The 17,478-nt window shown below is 40.1% G+C and overlaps 2 protein-coding genes across 3 annotated transcripts in view; one reads left to right on the plus strand and one right to left on the minus strand.

Annotated features, from left to right (window-relative positions):
* cdh23 (cadherin-related 23) overlaps positions 1-17,478 on the plus strand; it is a 129,146-nt gene that overhangs the window by 101,431 nt on the left and 10,237 nt on the right. For both annotated transcript variants that reach the window (XM_037272603.1, XM_037272604.1), the window contains exons 38-47: positions 13,968-14,189; positions 14,271-14,390; positions 14,469-14,649; positions 14,754-14,887; positions 15,094-15,303; positions 15,507-15,614; positions 15,714-15,816; positions 16,516-16,641; positions 16,715-16,918; positions 16,996-17,454. In XM_037272603.1, coding sequence (XP_037128498.1) covers positions 13,968-14,189; positions 14,271-14,390; positions 14,469-14,649; positions 14,754-14,887; positions 15,094-15,303; positions 15,507-15,614; positions 15,714-15,816; positions 16,516-16,641; positions 16,715-16,918; positions 16,996-17,454 — 1,867 coding nt within the window. The remainder of the gene's footprint in view (positions 1-13,967; positions 14,190-14,270; positions 14,391-14,468; positions 14,650-14,753; positions 14,888-15,093; positions 15,304-15,506; positions 15,615-15,713; positions 15,817-16,515; positions 16,642-16,714; positions 16,919-16,995; positions 17,455-17,478) is intronic.
* vsir (V-set immunoregulatory receptor) lies at positions 1,234-12,804 on the minus strand. Its single transcript, XM_037272668.1, has 7 exons — positions 12,603-12,804; positions 6,250-6,663; positions 5,510-5,560; positions 5,304-5,414; positions 4,612-4,639; positions 4,160-4,335; positions 1,234-2,754 (listed from the first exon to the last, which is right to left on the minus strand). The coding sequence occupies exons 1-7, from the start codon at positions 12,673-12,675 to the stop codon at positions 2,717-2,719; spliced, it is 891 nt and encodes a 296-aa protein (XP_037128563.1). The 5' UTR covers positions 12,676-12,804; the 3' UTR covers positions 1,234-2,716.

A 17,478-nucleotide genomic window follows, 5' to 3' on the forward strand; every position in this document is an offset into this window, starting at 1 on the left:
AAATCAACAAGATATTTGGGGTTATTGCAAGCCCGCCCCCAAAAAATGGAACACAAAAAAAACAAACTAAACATCAGACACAAGCATCTACTCAGACGCGATTCTAGCAAAACCATCATTTTGTCACTCATGCTGAAATTGAGTGATGTGCTTTTCTGTCATCTTTAATTACAATATAGAGCGACAGACATCAATTCATGTTTGATGACAAAATTAATTCAATTCAAGTGTGTTTTTCCAAGCCCGTTGAACTTCATGTTTGCACTTTATTGGAATATTTTCTCATTTGAAAAATACGACTGGGTCTGGGTAAAAAAAAATGAAGACAATTGATTATCAGGACATTAAATTGACAATTGCTGGCATATCTTGTTTGCAAGCCTTTATGAGCCTTGCTTTGAAAGCATTGTGATAATGTGACAATGTGTACATTAGAATCATCTCTCCTTAAGTCTCATTACATTACACCACCTCTTTTGACCAATTCTGGCTTTACAATCACAATTCCCTGTACTGACAAGAGCAACAGATGCAGCATAAAATACCCAATTTGATTTAGATCACATACACCTCATAGTAGACTCAAATGAGAAGTTGTTGACAACACAGGAAACGCCTTTGCAAAAAAAGCCACAAGCACTGTTCTCAAAAAGGGGAAGAAAAATGTTGCTTGTACAAGCTCAAAATTGTGTGTAATATTGAGCGCAGACTGGGTTTTTTTTCTGTTATGTGATGTCTGACCTTGTTAAATTGTATGCAGTGGATTCCATCAGGTGCGGCTCGGTGTCGCACTGGGTAGCACGTCCGCCTCACAGTTAGGAGGGTGCGGGTTCGATTCCACCTCCGGCCCTCCCTGTGTGGAGTTTGCATGTTCTCCCCGGGCCCGCGTGGGTTTTCTCCGGGCACTCCGGTTTCTTCCCACATCCCAAAAACATGCTTGGTAGGCTGATTGAGCACTCCAAATTGTCCCTAGGTGTGAGTGCCAATGGTTGTTTGTCTCTGTGTGCCCTGCGATTGGCTGGCAACCGGGTCAGGGTGTCCCCCGCCTACTGCCCGATGGCGCTGGGATAGGCTCCAGCACACCCGCGACCCCCGTGGGGACTAAGCGGTACAGAAAATGGATGGATGGATTCCATCAGTGAACAAATGTGTCGAACAGTAAGGTCTGGGGCTCCACCACATTGATGAACATCTGTAGCAGTTTTTTACAATGTAAATTAAAAAGACATAAAGTAAAGGTGGTACTGCTCCATTTTTATTATTATTATTAGTTAAGCTTCAATCTGTATAATTTGAGGACAATATACAGAACAATAGGTTTTCACTCACACTAAGGCAAATTTGCATAAAAATCTTCTTGGGCCACATACATTTAAAAGAATCTAAAGTACACACATACAATACAGTATATACACAATACCCTGTTTTAGGAAACTTGCAGCAAAATAGCCACTGACCACTAAAAATGAGAAACCAACTCTTCCTCACGGCCCCCGATAGGTACATTACCTCTCCGCTGTCGTTTAACCACACAGTCAAGCTATTTTCAAACAACTCAAAGCTCAAATTCCAACATAAAAAAACAAAAATAAAATCCATCACCAAAGACAAACTGTACAAACACAGCAGTGATTAAATGTGTTACATTGTTTTTAAGAAGGAATTTGGGCTAGTTATATACATGATTTTAATAAAAATAGAACACTGAGGTCTGGATGTGCTGAAATGAATGTGGATATATCACAATGTGGATTTATTATCCACTGCAAATTGCTGACTATTCTGACTTGGGAGGAATATAAATTTTTAGAGCAGAGCTCAAAGTTGACTGAAATGAAAGTGAGACCTGTGAGGAAGCATGCAGCGCTTTAGGACATCCATGTTTTTTTCACTTCAGGTTGACTCACCTGATCAGGAGCAAAGGAAACAAAAACTAAACTCCCCATGGTGAATGCAAGTTTTGTTATTACTCATTAGATAAATACAGCAGATTTACTATGGCCGGCTGGTATCCCAGTTAAGAAATACTCTTCCTGAGCGTAATCTTTCAACATGATCTTTGTATGAACCAATAATTAAATATTATTTTTAAGTCTTTCATTATAGAAATCACGCTGTGATTTTTTACCATCTGGGGAAAAAAAAATTAAAAGCCTGCGATATCTAGACATGCATTGTGGTGTAGCAGTTAAAAAAAAAAAACTGTCATGCATCTGGTGTGGGATCAGTTCTCACCAACTCTTCATTCTCAATCACCTTCCTCAGCAACTGACCGCCAACCAGTACTACAAGTTCCCTGCTGAAAACTGTTCATGTCCTGCATGGACTAAATTGGCAAGTTAAAAAAAAAAAAAAAAAGGCATTTTTTGTTTTGTACATTTTGTTATCCTTCTGACATAGAACCCTTTCACAAAGCCCTCAACACTCCACAGTCCACAGAACCCTGCCACAGCAGTAGTCAGTTCGATGCCCGCACACGTACCCTTGACCTAGCCGCAGCGCAAGAGTTTCCGAATCACGGCTTACCTATGTCCTCCAGCTTTTGCAAGTGCAGCAAGCAGTGTTGGAAATCAAGATGCAGTCTGTCCGTTACCTCATACAGACCAAACAGTGCGTAGACGACATTCCTAGCAATTGTGAGACAGACCGAGGGAAACGTTGCTCTGGGGACACACTGAAGAAAACGAGAAAGTTGCAAAGCTCTTTCCTCCCCTCTTTAAAGCAGGAGGTTGTCTGGAGACTCAGGGATGGTGTCTGTAAAAGAGAAAAAAAAAAAAGGCCGATAAGAGAAGATGCATGCTAACAGGTTATCTTCACAGGCTTTGTGTGGATTTTAATTTCAAATTAGAGTTGTTAAAATGCCATCACAAGCACTACAAATGCATCTGTCATGTCTGTGCTAAAATGAGAACACTATTCGTGGAACAAACAAAAATAATAGTACTATTTTTTGGTGTATTCTACGGACTACTGCTCAATACACTGTTAAATATATTTATTTAAAAGCCCTTTAAAATGCCTGAAAAAAAGTTTAAAAGTCTGAGTTGCGACATGCTTACAGTAAGAGGAACCAGCTTGGTAGGTTCCTCTCAGTTTAAGGTCAGCAGGCCAAAAAAAGATGAAGAAGAAACCTGAAGTGTGGCTTTTATTCATACGATACAAAAACTATGACATTAAATTGGGTTGTGAAATTTGCATCACATAAGTAAATAACTGAAGAATACTGGCAGAGAAAATTGACAAAAGTTCCAGGAATTTACTTTTGTTAATATGTCATCAACAAAAGAAAAAAGATATAGATGATAAGACTGCTGAGTTGTGAAATCATTTTTAAAAAGGCAAAGACCAGAGTACTCAGCTATGTGGGGGAAGAAAGATTGGACTTCTTAGTTACATCTGTCGCAAGCCATAAGATTTGAACACGCAATTTTACACAACACTTCCAGCAAATGTGGAACATTGCAACACTCAGACCACGGTTACACTTCTTTTGCGTCAGAGTCCTTTTTCATTGTAATTTTGAAACACTAGTTGTGTATTTCTGCAATAAGAGTAGATAAGAAATACAATCATTTGACTATTGACATTTACAGGACAGTCACAAAGATTCCGCAGTACAGAGCTAGTTTTAGTATTGATGGGAGATGACAGAAAACATCTGTTCTGCAGTTCAGAACAGTTTCCTTGCTTATCTCTATCAAACAGTCACATTTTTGTCCCTCTAAGGCAGGGGTGTCAAACTCTTTTTTTTCGCGGGCCGCATTGTAGTCATAGTTTGTTTCGGAGGGCCATTATGACTGTCAACCCAAATAAATGTCATATTATATACAGTAAAAGCTACAAAACAAACTGACAAATAACTCCTTTTCAAATCAGACGAGTAAAAACTGGTTATATATTAAAAAAAAAAAAGATATTAAAAGTGAAGACAATTTGCAATTCTAGTAATGACACACGAATTTGATGCACAATTTATCTTCACGGGCCACATAAAATGATATGGCGGGCCGTATCTGGCCCCCGGGCCTTGAGTTTGACACCTGTACTCTAAGGCCTCCAAACCAACAGCATTGGAGACTCAAGTTTTTTTTTTTTCAAACCTAAACTTTTGACTGTAGTAAAATCCAGGATATATATAGTCTAAATATAAATGTCTTACCTTCCAGTGGGAAGAAAACATCCCCATGTGAAGAAGGAGTCATGGGGGTTCCTGGTTCAGATAACAGATGGTGGCCTGTCCCCGAGGACTGCCTTGTCATAATTTGAGCAACAGTCCGGGTCTTCGCTCGTGGTGACTCCCTAAGAAACATTGGGTTCTCATGGCCCTGAGCTTCACTGAAGACAAACAAGAAAAACAGACACACAGTTAACAGGAGCACACAATGTGTGTCATGGTTAAGACATTGCCAACATATGTTTATCTGCTCAGAAGTCTTCTTGATATTAAACTGTGCTTCTTTATTGTACTACAAAAGAATCTACAGATGAACTAAATGCAGCAGTGATTTGGGTATTTAAAAATAATCCATGTGGAATATATTTAAAAGACCAGATGTGTTACAGAACACGTCCTGTAAGAACAGCTGCCTAGCAGAATGTGGGAAAACATACCTGTCCATCCTCACCAGTTCTTGTGCACCTGGGACAGAGGAAATAGGAAATAGGTTATTGTAAGTAAAGCCAAACAAAGCAGAATGGCAGCATGTATATAGTGTGTGAACAGGTTTCCCTCTGTGTACAGTTGATTCAACTCTCAAACAGGAAATGTGTTTTCAGACAAAGCAAAGCGATGGAAATATTGAGGGCAATTCGCGTTTGATGTGAAACTGCTTGTTATTCACTTAGCCTCATTTGGGCTGGAGTTGGACCTACTTTTCAATTCTTTCACAAGTAAAATGTTAAGTGCACGTCCTGTAATGCTGTTGTACACCGCATGTACAGGACTGTCTCAGAAAATTTGAATATTGTGATAAAGTTCTTTATTTTCTGTAATGCAATTAAAAAAAACAAAAATTTAATCAATAAAAGGCTTGCAATATTTCAGTTAATTTGTAATGAATCCAGAATGTATGACATTTTTGTTTTTTTAATTGCATTACAGAAAATAAAAAACTTTATCAAAATATTCTAATTTTCTGAGACAGTCCTGTATCACGTGTTGCTAATTTAACACCTCTGTCACACTTGTCTTTAAAAACTTAACAATAGATTTGAAAATAATTTATTTTGATACCGGTCTTTCACTGAATCACATTATTTTGTGCAGGCGGACATACGTAATGAAATATATGGGTAATACATACGTCTGTTGGAATGGTTGTGCTGTCTCTGCCTGTAGACGAGAAGCAGAATAACAGGCAGCGAAAGCAAACCCAAGATGCAGGCCGCTATGGCCAGGGCCACTGGCACAGCCCCTGAAGATGGAGGAGAGAGGATGTCAGTTAGAGTAAATACAACATAAACAGGATAATTAAGACGCTATGCAATGGGCTTAAATGTGATGACAAACCTCCAGGTAATGCAGGATCTATGACGGTACATTCTTGGGATCCATTTCTTCCTATAAAGGAATGATATGGTTTTCAAATGAATTATATTTTAGGATCAGTTAATCATAACAAGAAATATTCATTCAAAGGTACATTGCTGTATGTTGTGGGAAAAAAAAGAATATTTCCAAATTGTGAGCGTTTTTTCCCCGAATAAAAAATAGTATATCATTTTAGGTCGGGCTATGCATTGGGTAGTGAGGATACTGTAGTTTATGAATTAATAGGGCCAGATATGTTTTTTTTAGGTGTTCATATTTGGCAAAAACAAATAAAAATTACAGATTGATCGGCCTGTTGATTAAAAAAAATATGTATCCCATTGCATTTCAATAGGGATCAATTATATTCTGATTTTTGCTATTCGTGGGCCAACGTGGTCCCTTTCACCCGCTATTAGCGTGGGTCGAATGCAAATATATTGTTTAAAAATAAATAAATAAATAAACTTTTAAGTTCCCAGAATGCGTTGTGTGGTGCAATGCCTTTAAATATTGAAATTATAAGGAAATTAATCTTTGTGATTTATGTGTGCGTTACCAGTAGTTGTCATATTTAACACATTTTAGTTTGATTTATGTTGCACTATGTTTTTTTTAACAAACAGTGCTTTTAGATTGTGTATAAAATAGTGACATCCAGTTGAATTCCTTGCAAAACTTCCATTCATAATGTTTCTACTTTGCCTTGTCTTACTTACGTGGTGTCACATGGAGTATAACATGACTGTGGGAACTCTGCATAAGTTTTGGATGTTTATGGTCTTGCTGAAAGTCCAGGACCATGCAGCAGTACCGACCCTGGTCAACCATGGTCACATTCTGCAGAGCCATCCAGAGGTTGTTCTTCGTATATCCAAATTTGAACCCTGGTGGCAAGCTGTGGTTTCCATGTGGACGACCATACGTCATGTGACGTGGGCCTAACCGTCCCGAGCAGTGTTGGTCGCTATGTGGCGTGAAAAGCCAGACGTGTTTTAAGACGTCAGAGGGGGCCAAGGGGACGCCTGTCTGAGCGCAGTCGGGTGCGAAAGTTGCCCCTTCCGGACAGGTCCAGAAAAGGTGAGGTGTAGAAATGCTCAGTGAGGAAGGGGCAAGGGACGTCTTCCCAGTAACTATAAAGAAGAAAAACATAAAATACATTTATATATTACGAACCACAAAAACTTATCTTCTTATTTCTATGCAAAAATGGGTATAATTAAGTTCCAAGTATGGTTCCTGTTAGAATGAAATTAACAGTTCAACTCGACTTGGAGGATTTTTACATGACATGAAATACAGCACATGTGTCAAACTCAAGGCCCGGGGGCCAGATACGGCCCGCCACATCATTTTATGTGGCCCGTGAAGACAAATTGTGCATCAAATTCATGTGTCATTACTAGAATTGCAAATTGTCTTCACTTTTAATAATATCTTTTTTTTTTATATTTGACCAGTTTTCACTCGTCTGATTTGAAAACGAGTTCTTTGTCAGTTTGTTTTGTAGCTTATTCTGTATATAATATGAGGTGCTCATACATTTATTTGGGTTGACAGTCATAATGGCCTTCCGAAAGAAGCTATGACTACGTGAAAAAAATGAGTTGGATGACCCCTGAAATACAGCAAAACTTACATTTTAAAAAGCAATGGAAGGATCTGTACCATCAGTCAACATTGCTACAACATTGGTACCATGCAAACACAATACCAACTATCAGTCCCTTGGGCATTACACTTCTTACAAACCACAACAACATCCTTTCTCCTATTTCAGTGCATTACAAACTTCCTGGTTTTTGTGACTATTTGGTCTGAACAGCCTGCTTCCTCTTCTTAAATGTTTGGAGCACTTTAAATGAATATATACAAAACATCTGGGGGATTCAAGTTGCCAGGTCCTCAAAATATTTACATACACAACAAAGAAATCTAAAATCTGATCGGTTTGGAAATCACGCTGGGCTTTCGTCGACATCTTGATCTAAATGTCAAATAAGAATATAACCATCTTGTAAGGCATTAGAGTTTTGCTTAGTCACTGTACATGCATGGCAGGAAAATGTATCACGGTGACGAGCTTTAAAAGGAACGAAGCGGCTAACCTTAATGCCAATTGAATTACCACTCAATGTCACAGAGGTGGCAGTAATTTTCCCAAAACTATTCTGTAATTACTGGCAAGGTTGCAGACTGGTAAAAATAGAAATATTAAGTTGACTGACAATCTGCATGTAATTACTCAGTGACACACGTGACTCAAAAGCTCCGGTAATCCGAAGTTTGGGTTTAACCCAAAAGTAAGAGTCATCTTACTGTGGTTTGAAGACGTAGCTGGAGTAGACGCTGACTGCTATCATTTATTTTGTCCTCACACGCGAGGCATGAGTCTGGTATTAGGGGAATGCACAAGAATGAGTTGCTCTTTCCCTTGTGAGGTTCTTACAGAACTTGTGTTTTACATCTGGCAGTGCTAGCGGTTGACCTCTGGCGGTGTTGACGAGACAAAACTGAGTTGTGTTATCCAAAGCAAGCGTTTCTTTACTGCCAGTTGTGTTCAATGTGGAATGTGAATGTGTCATATGTGGTTATAGTGAAGAGAAGTAGTTTGACTCCATTTTATCTACTCTTAAGTCTTCTAACCAGTGCCGTGTGTGTGGTTTAGGCGTATTTTCATTTTCTAAACGGAGGGTTATTTTTGACTGAAATAAAGCTTGGGCGGGATCGAATTCTGGTCTCCCCTACAACCACCGCTGACGACGGCCGTGTGGTAAACAATCACTGTGGTGAAAAAGCATACCGAGATTGTCATGCGTGTGCATTCCGGAAACAAGAAAAAAACACACACACAATTCTTCTTTGCACCGGATCTCATGAAAACCTTAGATGAGATTCAAACCTAAAATCTGTCAATTGTGAGACACACGTGCCAACTACTCCATCACCTTGCTGTCCTAAACAACACGTTTTTTCACCAAATAAAACACTTTACCAGGTGTGTTTGTTTCAAAATATTTTTGGTATTTCTATACATATATACTACATATACACAGATGCAACAGGTCACATCCCCAAACAAAAACAGCCTTTCAGCATCTGTCAATGAACAGTGGTGCTTCAGAAGCCAACGTCAATGTGTGCAGTGATCCCTCGCTAATTCGCGTTTCGTTTATCACGGCTTCACTACATCGCGGATTTTTTTTCCAAATTAAAAAAACATTTAAAAGTCAAAATAAAACTTCTAAATTGAGTAAACATGTGTCTAACTTTTAGGACAATGTAGTATTGCTCCAAATGTTCCTTTACATTCCTTTAGAAGTCCGTTTATGCGTGTTAGCACGATCGTGAATTAGTATCTTTCCGCTAACTCGTTAGCCTGCCCAGTACTTCTTGTTGGTGACCGTACTTTGCGGATTTCACTTATCGCGGGTGGTTTTAGGAGCCAATTATCCGCGATAAACGAGGGATTACTGTATTGGCAAATAGGTTTCCTTTCATTTGAAAAAGCAGCATCTTCACCAGCCCAGTGTATGAATGTGTGCTGTTAGAATAACAGTATGTGGAAGGACAGCAGTAACTATGCATACTTGGTTTGCGTTATTGAAGGATTGCTATGGATATTTTAGAAACGGGCGTGTCAGTATTTGAGGAGTGGACATCCTTTCTGGATTGTCCTGCCATTCAAATAAGACTCTCTACTTCACCGCTCCTTCCCGCCTGGCTTCTCGCCATGAACAAATAAGACAAAAATACAGCTGCAGTGTTTTCTTTGGGAATAGGTTGTATGCAAACCCACACTCAATCCAAGGTGATGCTGTAGGTGTTTTCCATATGCTGCCATTTGTGGACATTGGTGTAGCCACTGGACTGGAAAAATGTCTAAATTAAAAAGCAGTTTCAGCATATTTCAAAACAATCTTTCTCACTGCTATCCAATTGCAAGAAGGATTTGTGGGTGAACGAGAACAAAAATGAGGAAGTGTACAAGTGTTATTTGTTTTGAGTTGGGTCTTCCATTGGTTTTAACTCTGCAAGACTCCAAAGCACTGTTTTGTTAAGCTGTGCATTTGCATGAGGTATGTTCAAATGTGGTGAACTCTGCATCGTCCATTGTGCGCTGGAGGCAATAGGAAGACCACGGAGGGTTGATTAAAGTGAATCTTGCCCCCATGGCTGTTCCTGCCACTGTGGAGGGACAATAAGACGGGAAGCCCTTGTCCACTCTTGTTTCACATTCACACCCACCCTGACTTCCTCTTTGGCTGGCTTTTGGCAACTCTTCCGTGCTTTCTTTCCTGAAAATTATTTTCTTACATATGTACATACTGTGACTGTTTGCGATAACTGGAACTGGAAGGAAAACACTTTGGAATCATCATCATCACCACAGTTAACTCGATTTGACCACACTACATTGTAGTATGGGATGTCATATTGTAGGTGTGGTGTTTTCTCAAGTATTTCTCAAACTGGAGTTAGACCTTTTTTGTTTAAACTCACATCGACCACTCATCTGTGTTCATAATCTTAGTTGACCTGGTCTCAGGACACTGATAGCCCCTTAGGGTGCAAAAACAGTCCTCCTTTTGTCATATGCCTGTATGGCACCTGTTTAAAACACATTGCCGCTGACAGCTCTTGTTTGACAAGAAAGCCTCGCTATGTACTCTTATTTATTTTCACGAAGCCCTCCAAGGTTATTTAGGATTCGGTTTTTATTTTAGTTTCTGCAAAAGACGAGTGACCAACTGGTAGAGCTGGTATCATTTGACTCATGTGAATTCACTACCTGTGTTTGCTCAAGTGGCTCCCCAAGAACACACCCCTTTTCACACCTCCTACAAATGCAAATGCATTAGAGACTATTAGGAGTTAATGAAACCAGCAGGAGGACTCCCGAATATCCCTTCAACACACGGTTTTAGATGAAGCCTCTAGTCGAAGCAAAAACAAAGAGACATTTTTGGGATTAAGGGCTATATAAATAAACTTGACAAAGATAAAGCAAAAGAAAGTGGCTCAAAATGTAGGTGGTAGGTCAGTTATTAGTATCTGGGGATGAAGGTGCAATTAACTTGGCTTGAAGGATTTGTCACAAGACGAGTGTATGTTTCTTGCTTCCTCTTGTATAACCACCACTTGGTAAGCATTTTACAACATCGCTTCATCTGCAGCAACCATTTTGAAACATGTGGTGGCTGCTTCCCACACATGCAGTTTGAAGATAAACTAGGGCTGCAAGTAATTATTATTTTAATAAGAGATAATGTTACTATTTTATTTTTTAATCAATAAATCATATAAAAAACGTTTTTGTTTTTGGAACCAATTATCCGCGATAAACGAGGGATTACTGTACACGTTTACATTGTCAAGTTTTATCTCACTTTGAACAGTTAAATAGCAGATAAAAAGGAGGAAAAAGTATTTTAAGCCTTGAAATAGGCAAATGGTTTACCAAAATGAAAGTAGATGCAGAGAAGATGTTTGCAAATGTCTTATTACCATTAAACAAAGAGAAAATCAGGAGCGCTACAAAAATCTGTGAATATTTACTTTTGTTGAGCGGCTGAAATTCTGAGTATTTGGAGTATTTTTGAGATAAAAAAAAATATTAATTTGATGATCGATTAATTGCTGATTAATCAATAAATTGTTGCACGCGACTCATAAAATAGTTTCATCTTCTGTTTGCTGTGTGAGGTTTACTGTGCATAACATTGTTGTCATTGAAGCAGTCAAGGTTCTGTCAATGGTGGTCAGTGTTATGTCCTTGATACCAAGGAAAATAACCAGTGCAAAACGCGTTGAGGCCTGTTTTCACTCCCATTAACAAATACGTCTACTCACAAAACTGACATCCTGTCTTACAGAGGAGAAAAACTCCCTGAGGCCACATCCTGTTGATGAGACTGACCCAGGAAACCATTTTCAATCACTGCCCCCTAATATTGACTTATTTAGGATCAATACATTACATGCGCTGTGCTAAACAGGAGGGGAAGGGGGGGGGGGGTCTACGAGATTGCTCGGCCACATCCTGTGCGGAGCTCATCTCGACTGTAACAGTACTGCACAGACAGCAAAGTGTTTATCTTGACTTGGAGACACTGATTATTGTTTGTATCAGCCCATGGTTTGCGGAAAAGGCCATTACTGACAGTAGCATAAACAGCTGTTTGGGCTTAAAGGAAGGAAAACCTCCTGACAAGTAAGACATAACAAGAGGAGGGCAACCCTGGAGACATTTTCTAAATTAGCCTCAACAGTTTAACAGTCAGTAGTAATGACTATCTTCTCATATCTAAATCATGTCATTTAAATAATATGCCAAATAGTATGTTAATGGCATAATGCTTAAGGCTCAAAATGGTCAGTGAGGTGTCGGCACCCAGCGCCTGAAGGCAACAGCTGTCTCATCTCTCTATAACAGTCAGCTGCCTAAACTTGCAATGACAAAGTCCTTGACAAAGACACACATTTCATTTTAGGAATTAGGCCAAAATAATGACAAGTTTTTTTCAGTCGACATAAAGAGTATTACAATGCACTGTGCAATGACATTTGCGTTAATTTTAGGATGCGCCATGCTAAGAGCGTCATTACGCAGTTTAAGGTGAGACTTAATTCACAAAAATGCTTTAATCCAACACATCTTTACATAAAATATTCTCAACACATCTTGTGTTTTACAGAACGGCCAACATTCCGATTGGTGTGATCTCTTATTTACTTTTACATGGAATTTGCTTATCTGTCACCTTGACAAGAAACATTTTTTTGAGGGGGGGGGCGCTTTCATAAATAAGTCACTGGGTAATTCAAAGTATTAAAACATGTTTAACATGAACAATAAACATGTGCGCAATAAAACGGTGCGCTGAAGTTACGTCACGCATCTGACCAAGTTTATTGATTCCTTTCTGACGTTACATCTTCACGCGCATATTCCAATCACTAAAAAGACGCACATGGATATTTTACGTCGGGGGAAAAAAGTTGCTGTGACAAAGGGCAAAGTGTCCGCAAGCTGCCACACGCCCGCTCAGTCACAAAGCCATCAACTCACCTCCACTTGAGGACAGCACAAGGCAACAGCACCAAAACAACATCGTTTTACTCCAAAGTAGTTCGGATTCCATGCTTGTCTGGACACTTTCAAACTATTTTCACGTGGAATTTACTTGCAGTTTCACTCTAATTAGCATTAGAGGATTGACTGATCGTTGTCGCTCCAACTCTTGCGAGTGAAGCTTCTGAGGTTGGAAAGTTTGTTGCGCTCAAGTCACGTGACGTGATGCTGCGGTTTCGTTGGAACCACCCACTCCAGACAGATGAGGACTCAAACAAAACTCTAACAGTACTTTATCCAAAATATTTATATCTTATCATGTATTATTCTGAACATAAGAATATTAAAGATCGAGTTACGTCATTGTAGTTTGGGAATAATGTGCAATTGTTTCTTAGGTGTTGGCTTGAGGTAATAATAAAACTTGTTTAAATTTTTATCCTCACAGTCAAGAGGGCCTTTTTTAAGACTCTGGGTTTGCATTTTCTAGTGAAATGTGCCCCACAAATTGCTGCACACTCAAATGGACAAGCACTGTAGATGGGTGGCAGGATGGATATTTATATTTTTTATTAGTTTTTTTTTTTCTTTTATGATTGCATGTCTATTTTAAGAGTCCTTACTTTGAGCATTCGCTTAAGTCACCAAATGTGATGTCTTGCTTACATTGTCCTAAAAGAAAGGTTCAAATGATAATGAGTGCACTGCTGAGTTTTTGTCATCATTTGCGTCACTCACAAGACTCATGTTAAGCAAAGTTTGATTATGTTGGCCAGTTTATTAGGGCATGTTCACCATTTTTCCATTGAGTGATTCATGAAAAGCATTCAGCACAATGTCCAAGGAAAATGCTCAGGAAAATGGCTCTCATGGCAAACGCTGCTTTTATTCTCAGTTCTATATAAGGATCTTTGTGACTTACATACCAGAGTCTTTCGGTGGAATGTTTTGATCCTCCTTACTTTCTGGGCTTAATGTTTGTGTAGAAGAATGTTGTTTACATCCATTCTTCCTAAATAAGATTCAAAATGTTTATTGTGATGTGCACAATAAAATAAAATGCAATGAAAAAAACATGCAATTATGTTTGCTCTGTACTTGCTTTCTTTCCCTGTCCCACGGGAATAGGAAAGATAATTGAAAAATATGGGGAAAATAAACAACAACTTGGGACTAAAAAGGATACATTTTCTTGAGTGTTTCTATTAGAAATAGAATATTTCCTGTTTCATATTTGATATGCTAAATCACTATCAATCCATATTATCAATCAATAATTTCCTGTTGCAATGAATACGAAAAGATTAATTTGCACAGGGTTAATAATAATAAAACAGCTTTGCTGTTGTTTTTGTCATGCAGACTTCCACCACCATCAACGTTCACATTGTGGATGAGAATGACAACGCCCCTGAATTTCCAGAGGAGGAGTATGTTACAGTGCTGAGCGAGGGCCCCGACACAGTGGGCGCCACCATCGCTATAGTAACGGCCATTGATCCGGATGAGGATCTGAATGGCACTTTGCGATATGCCATCACTCATGGCAACCTGTTCCAAACTTTTCATATCAACAGCAATACTGTGAGTTTAAAGAATGACAATTATAGTGTCACCTTGTGGGTTGACAAAAAAATATATATATTTATGATTATTTGTGTTTAGGGGAGGATCACAGCTGTGAAGGAGCTTGACTATGAGATCAGTAATGGACACTATGCTCTGGTGGTCACAGCGACAGATCAAAGTCCAAATCCTGCTCATCGCTTGACATCTAGCACAACGGTAATGAGACTCCTTTTCTTCCGTATCTTTTAGACTTTGCATTGACTGGCAAATTTTCAAATCTCATTTCTACCCAAGGTGCTGGTCAACGTCCTGGATGTGAATGATGTGACTCCTACTTTCCCAAGACCCTATGAGGGACCCTTTGAGGTGACCGAGGGCCAGCCGGGTCCTCGGGTCTGGACACTCAAAGCTACTGATGAAGACTCTGGTCTGAATGGCAAAGTGGAGTACAGCATCACTGGTGGAAATAATCAAAGTTGGTGTTGCTCAGTTATTTATCAGCAGTACAGTGTTGACGTGCTCTTTGTTGTTCAAGTTTTTATCAGCATGACTGAGCAACCTTCTGTCTTGTTTTACAAGATGAGTTCATGATATCTCCCGTGGAGGGGGAACTTCGAGTGAGGAAGGATGTTGAGTTGGATCGAGAGACCACTACCTTTTACAACATCACTGTCACAGCCCGAGACCTGGGCACACCTTCACGCAATAGCTCGGTGAGTGCACATGACGCAAGCATATTGTCACATTCCATTCCTTCCATGCATGTTATCAGATGTCATCAATCGCAGAGTGTGAAAATAGTAACCAGCCTATTTTAACAAAGCAAGCACTAAAAAAAAAAAGATATTGGTTTTCAAATGTGGCAGGGAGAAAGAACCTTTTTGCAGACTTATTCAGAGGTTTCTCTGGACTTCCTCAGGTTGTAGTTGGGGTCCAAGTTCGAGACATCAACGACAATGACCCCGTCCTCCTCAACCTGCCTCACAACACCAGTGTGAGTGAGGGCGCCTCTATCCATACATCTGTGGCACGAGTCCGAGCGAAAGATGCGGATAGCGGACTCAATGCGTTGCTCACCTATAACATCACTGCTGGCAACCGAGATGGAGCCTTCTACATTAATGACACAGTAAGTGAATCACTTTGGATTTTACCAATGAAATATCTTATCATGACTTGAGACACACTACAATGAGACCTTCACATCCCTTACATTTCTACAATTTAAACAGTAAGGAGAAGTGAAGCTTACCCATTTGCATGTCAATTGCTAGGCTAAGTTTTTGCATTTCTAAAAGAGAAATTCTCACCCATCTTTTCTTTATCTCCCAGTCAGGTGTGGTGCAAGTGAACAGGCCACTAGACAGAGAGCGAGTGGCTGAGTACAGACTCACCATCACTGTCAAAGATAACCCTGAGAACCCTCGCATTGCTCGCCGGGTAATTTTACATTTTGCATGTGTATTAGGGTGCTGCAGGTTTGCAAAGTCATCAAAAATACACTTCATTCACTGTTTTTCTTCTGTTGCACACTACCAGGATTCAGACCTCCTGGTTATAACTATACTTGATGAGAATGACAACAGACCTGTCTTTACCAGAAATAGTTACAGAGCTGAGATCACAGAGAACTCTGCAGCAGGTAGCACCTGCATGTGTGTGTGTGTGTGTCTTTTGCCTGTTTGTGTGACTATCTACTGAGAGCTTCTTGCTGAAAAACCTGTGAGCCACCTCTGCACCACTTCCTGTTTTTTTCACGAGTTTTAGTTGAATGTGTGAAGTTGTGAAAAAGAAACAAGTCTGAACTTTGCATCACTTTAAGACACAGGTGTCAGACACAAGGCCCGGGGGCCAGATACGGCCTGCCACATCATTTTATGTCGCCCGCAAAGACAAATTGTGGATCAATTTCGTGTGTCAATACTAAAATTACAAATTGTCTTTTCTCCAATTTTTATTTCCATTCAAGTTTTTAAAATATCTGAACAGTTATTTCTAGTGTCTGACTCCAAAACGAGTTATTCATTAGTTTGTTATGTAGCCTATACTGTGTATGGGATGCGGTCATAATGGCCATCAGAAGAAAACAATCACTATGATGCAGCCTACGATAAAAATGAGTTTGACACCCCTGCTTTAAGAATTACAGAATATATTTTCCTACATTGTGGACCAAGTAAACCACATTACTTAATCTGAGCGAGTTTAATTATGAGTATAAGCATTATCATACTAACTGTGTGAATGTGAAACTCTCTTCTAGACCTTTTTCAAACAAAAATGTACACATGTTAAATGGCAAATTTCAAACTTCCAACCTTGCTTTCTGTCCATCCTTCAGGCAGTAATGTAACAGTGTTGAACGGGCCCGTTCTGGCCGTAGATAAAGATATTGGCCGCAATGCCGTTGTCAAGTATCGTCTGTTTGGAGCGAGGGTGGACCTTTTCACTGTGGATGCTGACACTGGTAAATTTGAGCAACACATTACAGAAGATGCTTGGACAATTTTTTAATGATCGGTCTTGGTCTCTCTCTGTAGGAGTTATTCGTGTGCAACGGGGAGCCAAGTTGGATCGTGAGGCGTTTCAGGAGCCTCGGATCGAGTTGATCCTAGTTGCGGAGGACATCGGGGGATTGAACAGCAGTGTTCCTCTCACAGTGACAATCCTGGACCAGAATGACAACCCGCCCGTTTTCAACCCTTCTAGTTTCAGTGTGCGACTCCCCGAGAATAGTCCCACCGGTGCGTGTGCTTTGTGGAGCATCCCAATGAATGCGACGGGAAGGAATATTATTGTTTCACTTGAATGTCTCCTCCAGGTGTGGTGGTGACCCAACTTTCCGCCATGGATGCTGACTCCGGTTCAAACGGCTGGCTCACGTACCGCTTAGTAAGTGGCGCTCAGGATCGCTTTGTGGTTGACACGATCTCCGGTGCCGTTCTAGTCGGCAACAGCACCCTGGATAGAGAAGAGCGTGGGTCTTATCGCCTGGTTGTCATGGCAACCGACCGTGGCACACCACCCATGTCCGGCACGGCCACTCTAACGGTCATCCTCGATGATGTCAATGATTCGCGACCGCGTTTTATAGAGCCTCTGACAATGATTAATGTCAACGAGTCCACGCCGCCCGGGGTGGTGGTCGCCACATTAACAGCTGAGGACCCGGACCTGCATCCACGACTGGAATATTATATCATATCAGTGGAAGCGAAAGATGATGGAAACAATCCTGTAGATGGCCTGCAGGAGTCCTTTGGGATTGATTTGCACACTGGTCAGTCAGTCTGTTTAATATCAT

The sequence above is a fragment of the Syngnathus acus genome, chromosome 15, assembly GCF_901709675.1.
Source record: "Syngnathus acus chromosome 15, fSynAcu1.2, whole genome shotgun sequence".
Lineage (NCBI taxonomy): Eukaryota > Metazoa > Chordata > Actinopteri > Syngnathiformes > Syngnathidae > Syngnathus > Syngnathus acus.

What these genes read in the sequence shown, in the direction of transcription:
- vsir (XM_037272668.1), bottom strand. Translation starts at nt 12,675, where the DNA reads ATGGAATCCGAACTACTTTGGAGTAAAACGATGTTGTTTTGGTGCTGT. An exon ending in GCACAACCATTCCAACAGAC is followed by an intron (nt 4,640 to 5,303) that starts GTATGTATTACC and finishes CCTCTGTCCCAG; the next exon opens with GTGCACAAGAACTGGTGAGG. An exon ending in GAACTGGTGAGGATGGACAG is followed by an intron (nt 4,336 to 4,611) that starts GTATGTTTTCCC and finishes GTTTGTCTTCAG; the next exon opens with TGAAGCTCAGGGCCATGAGA.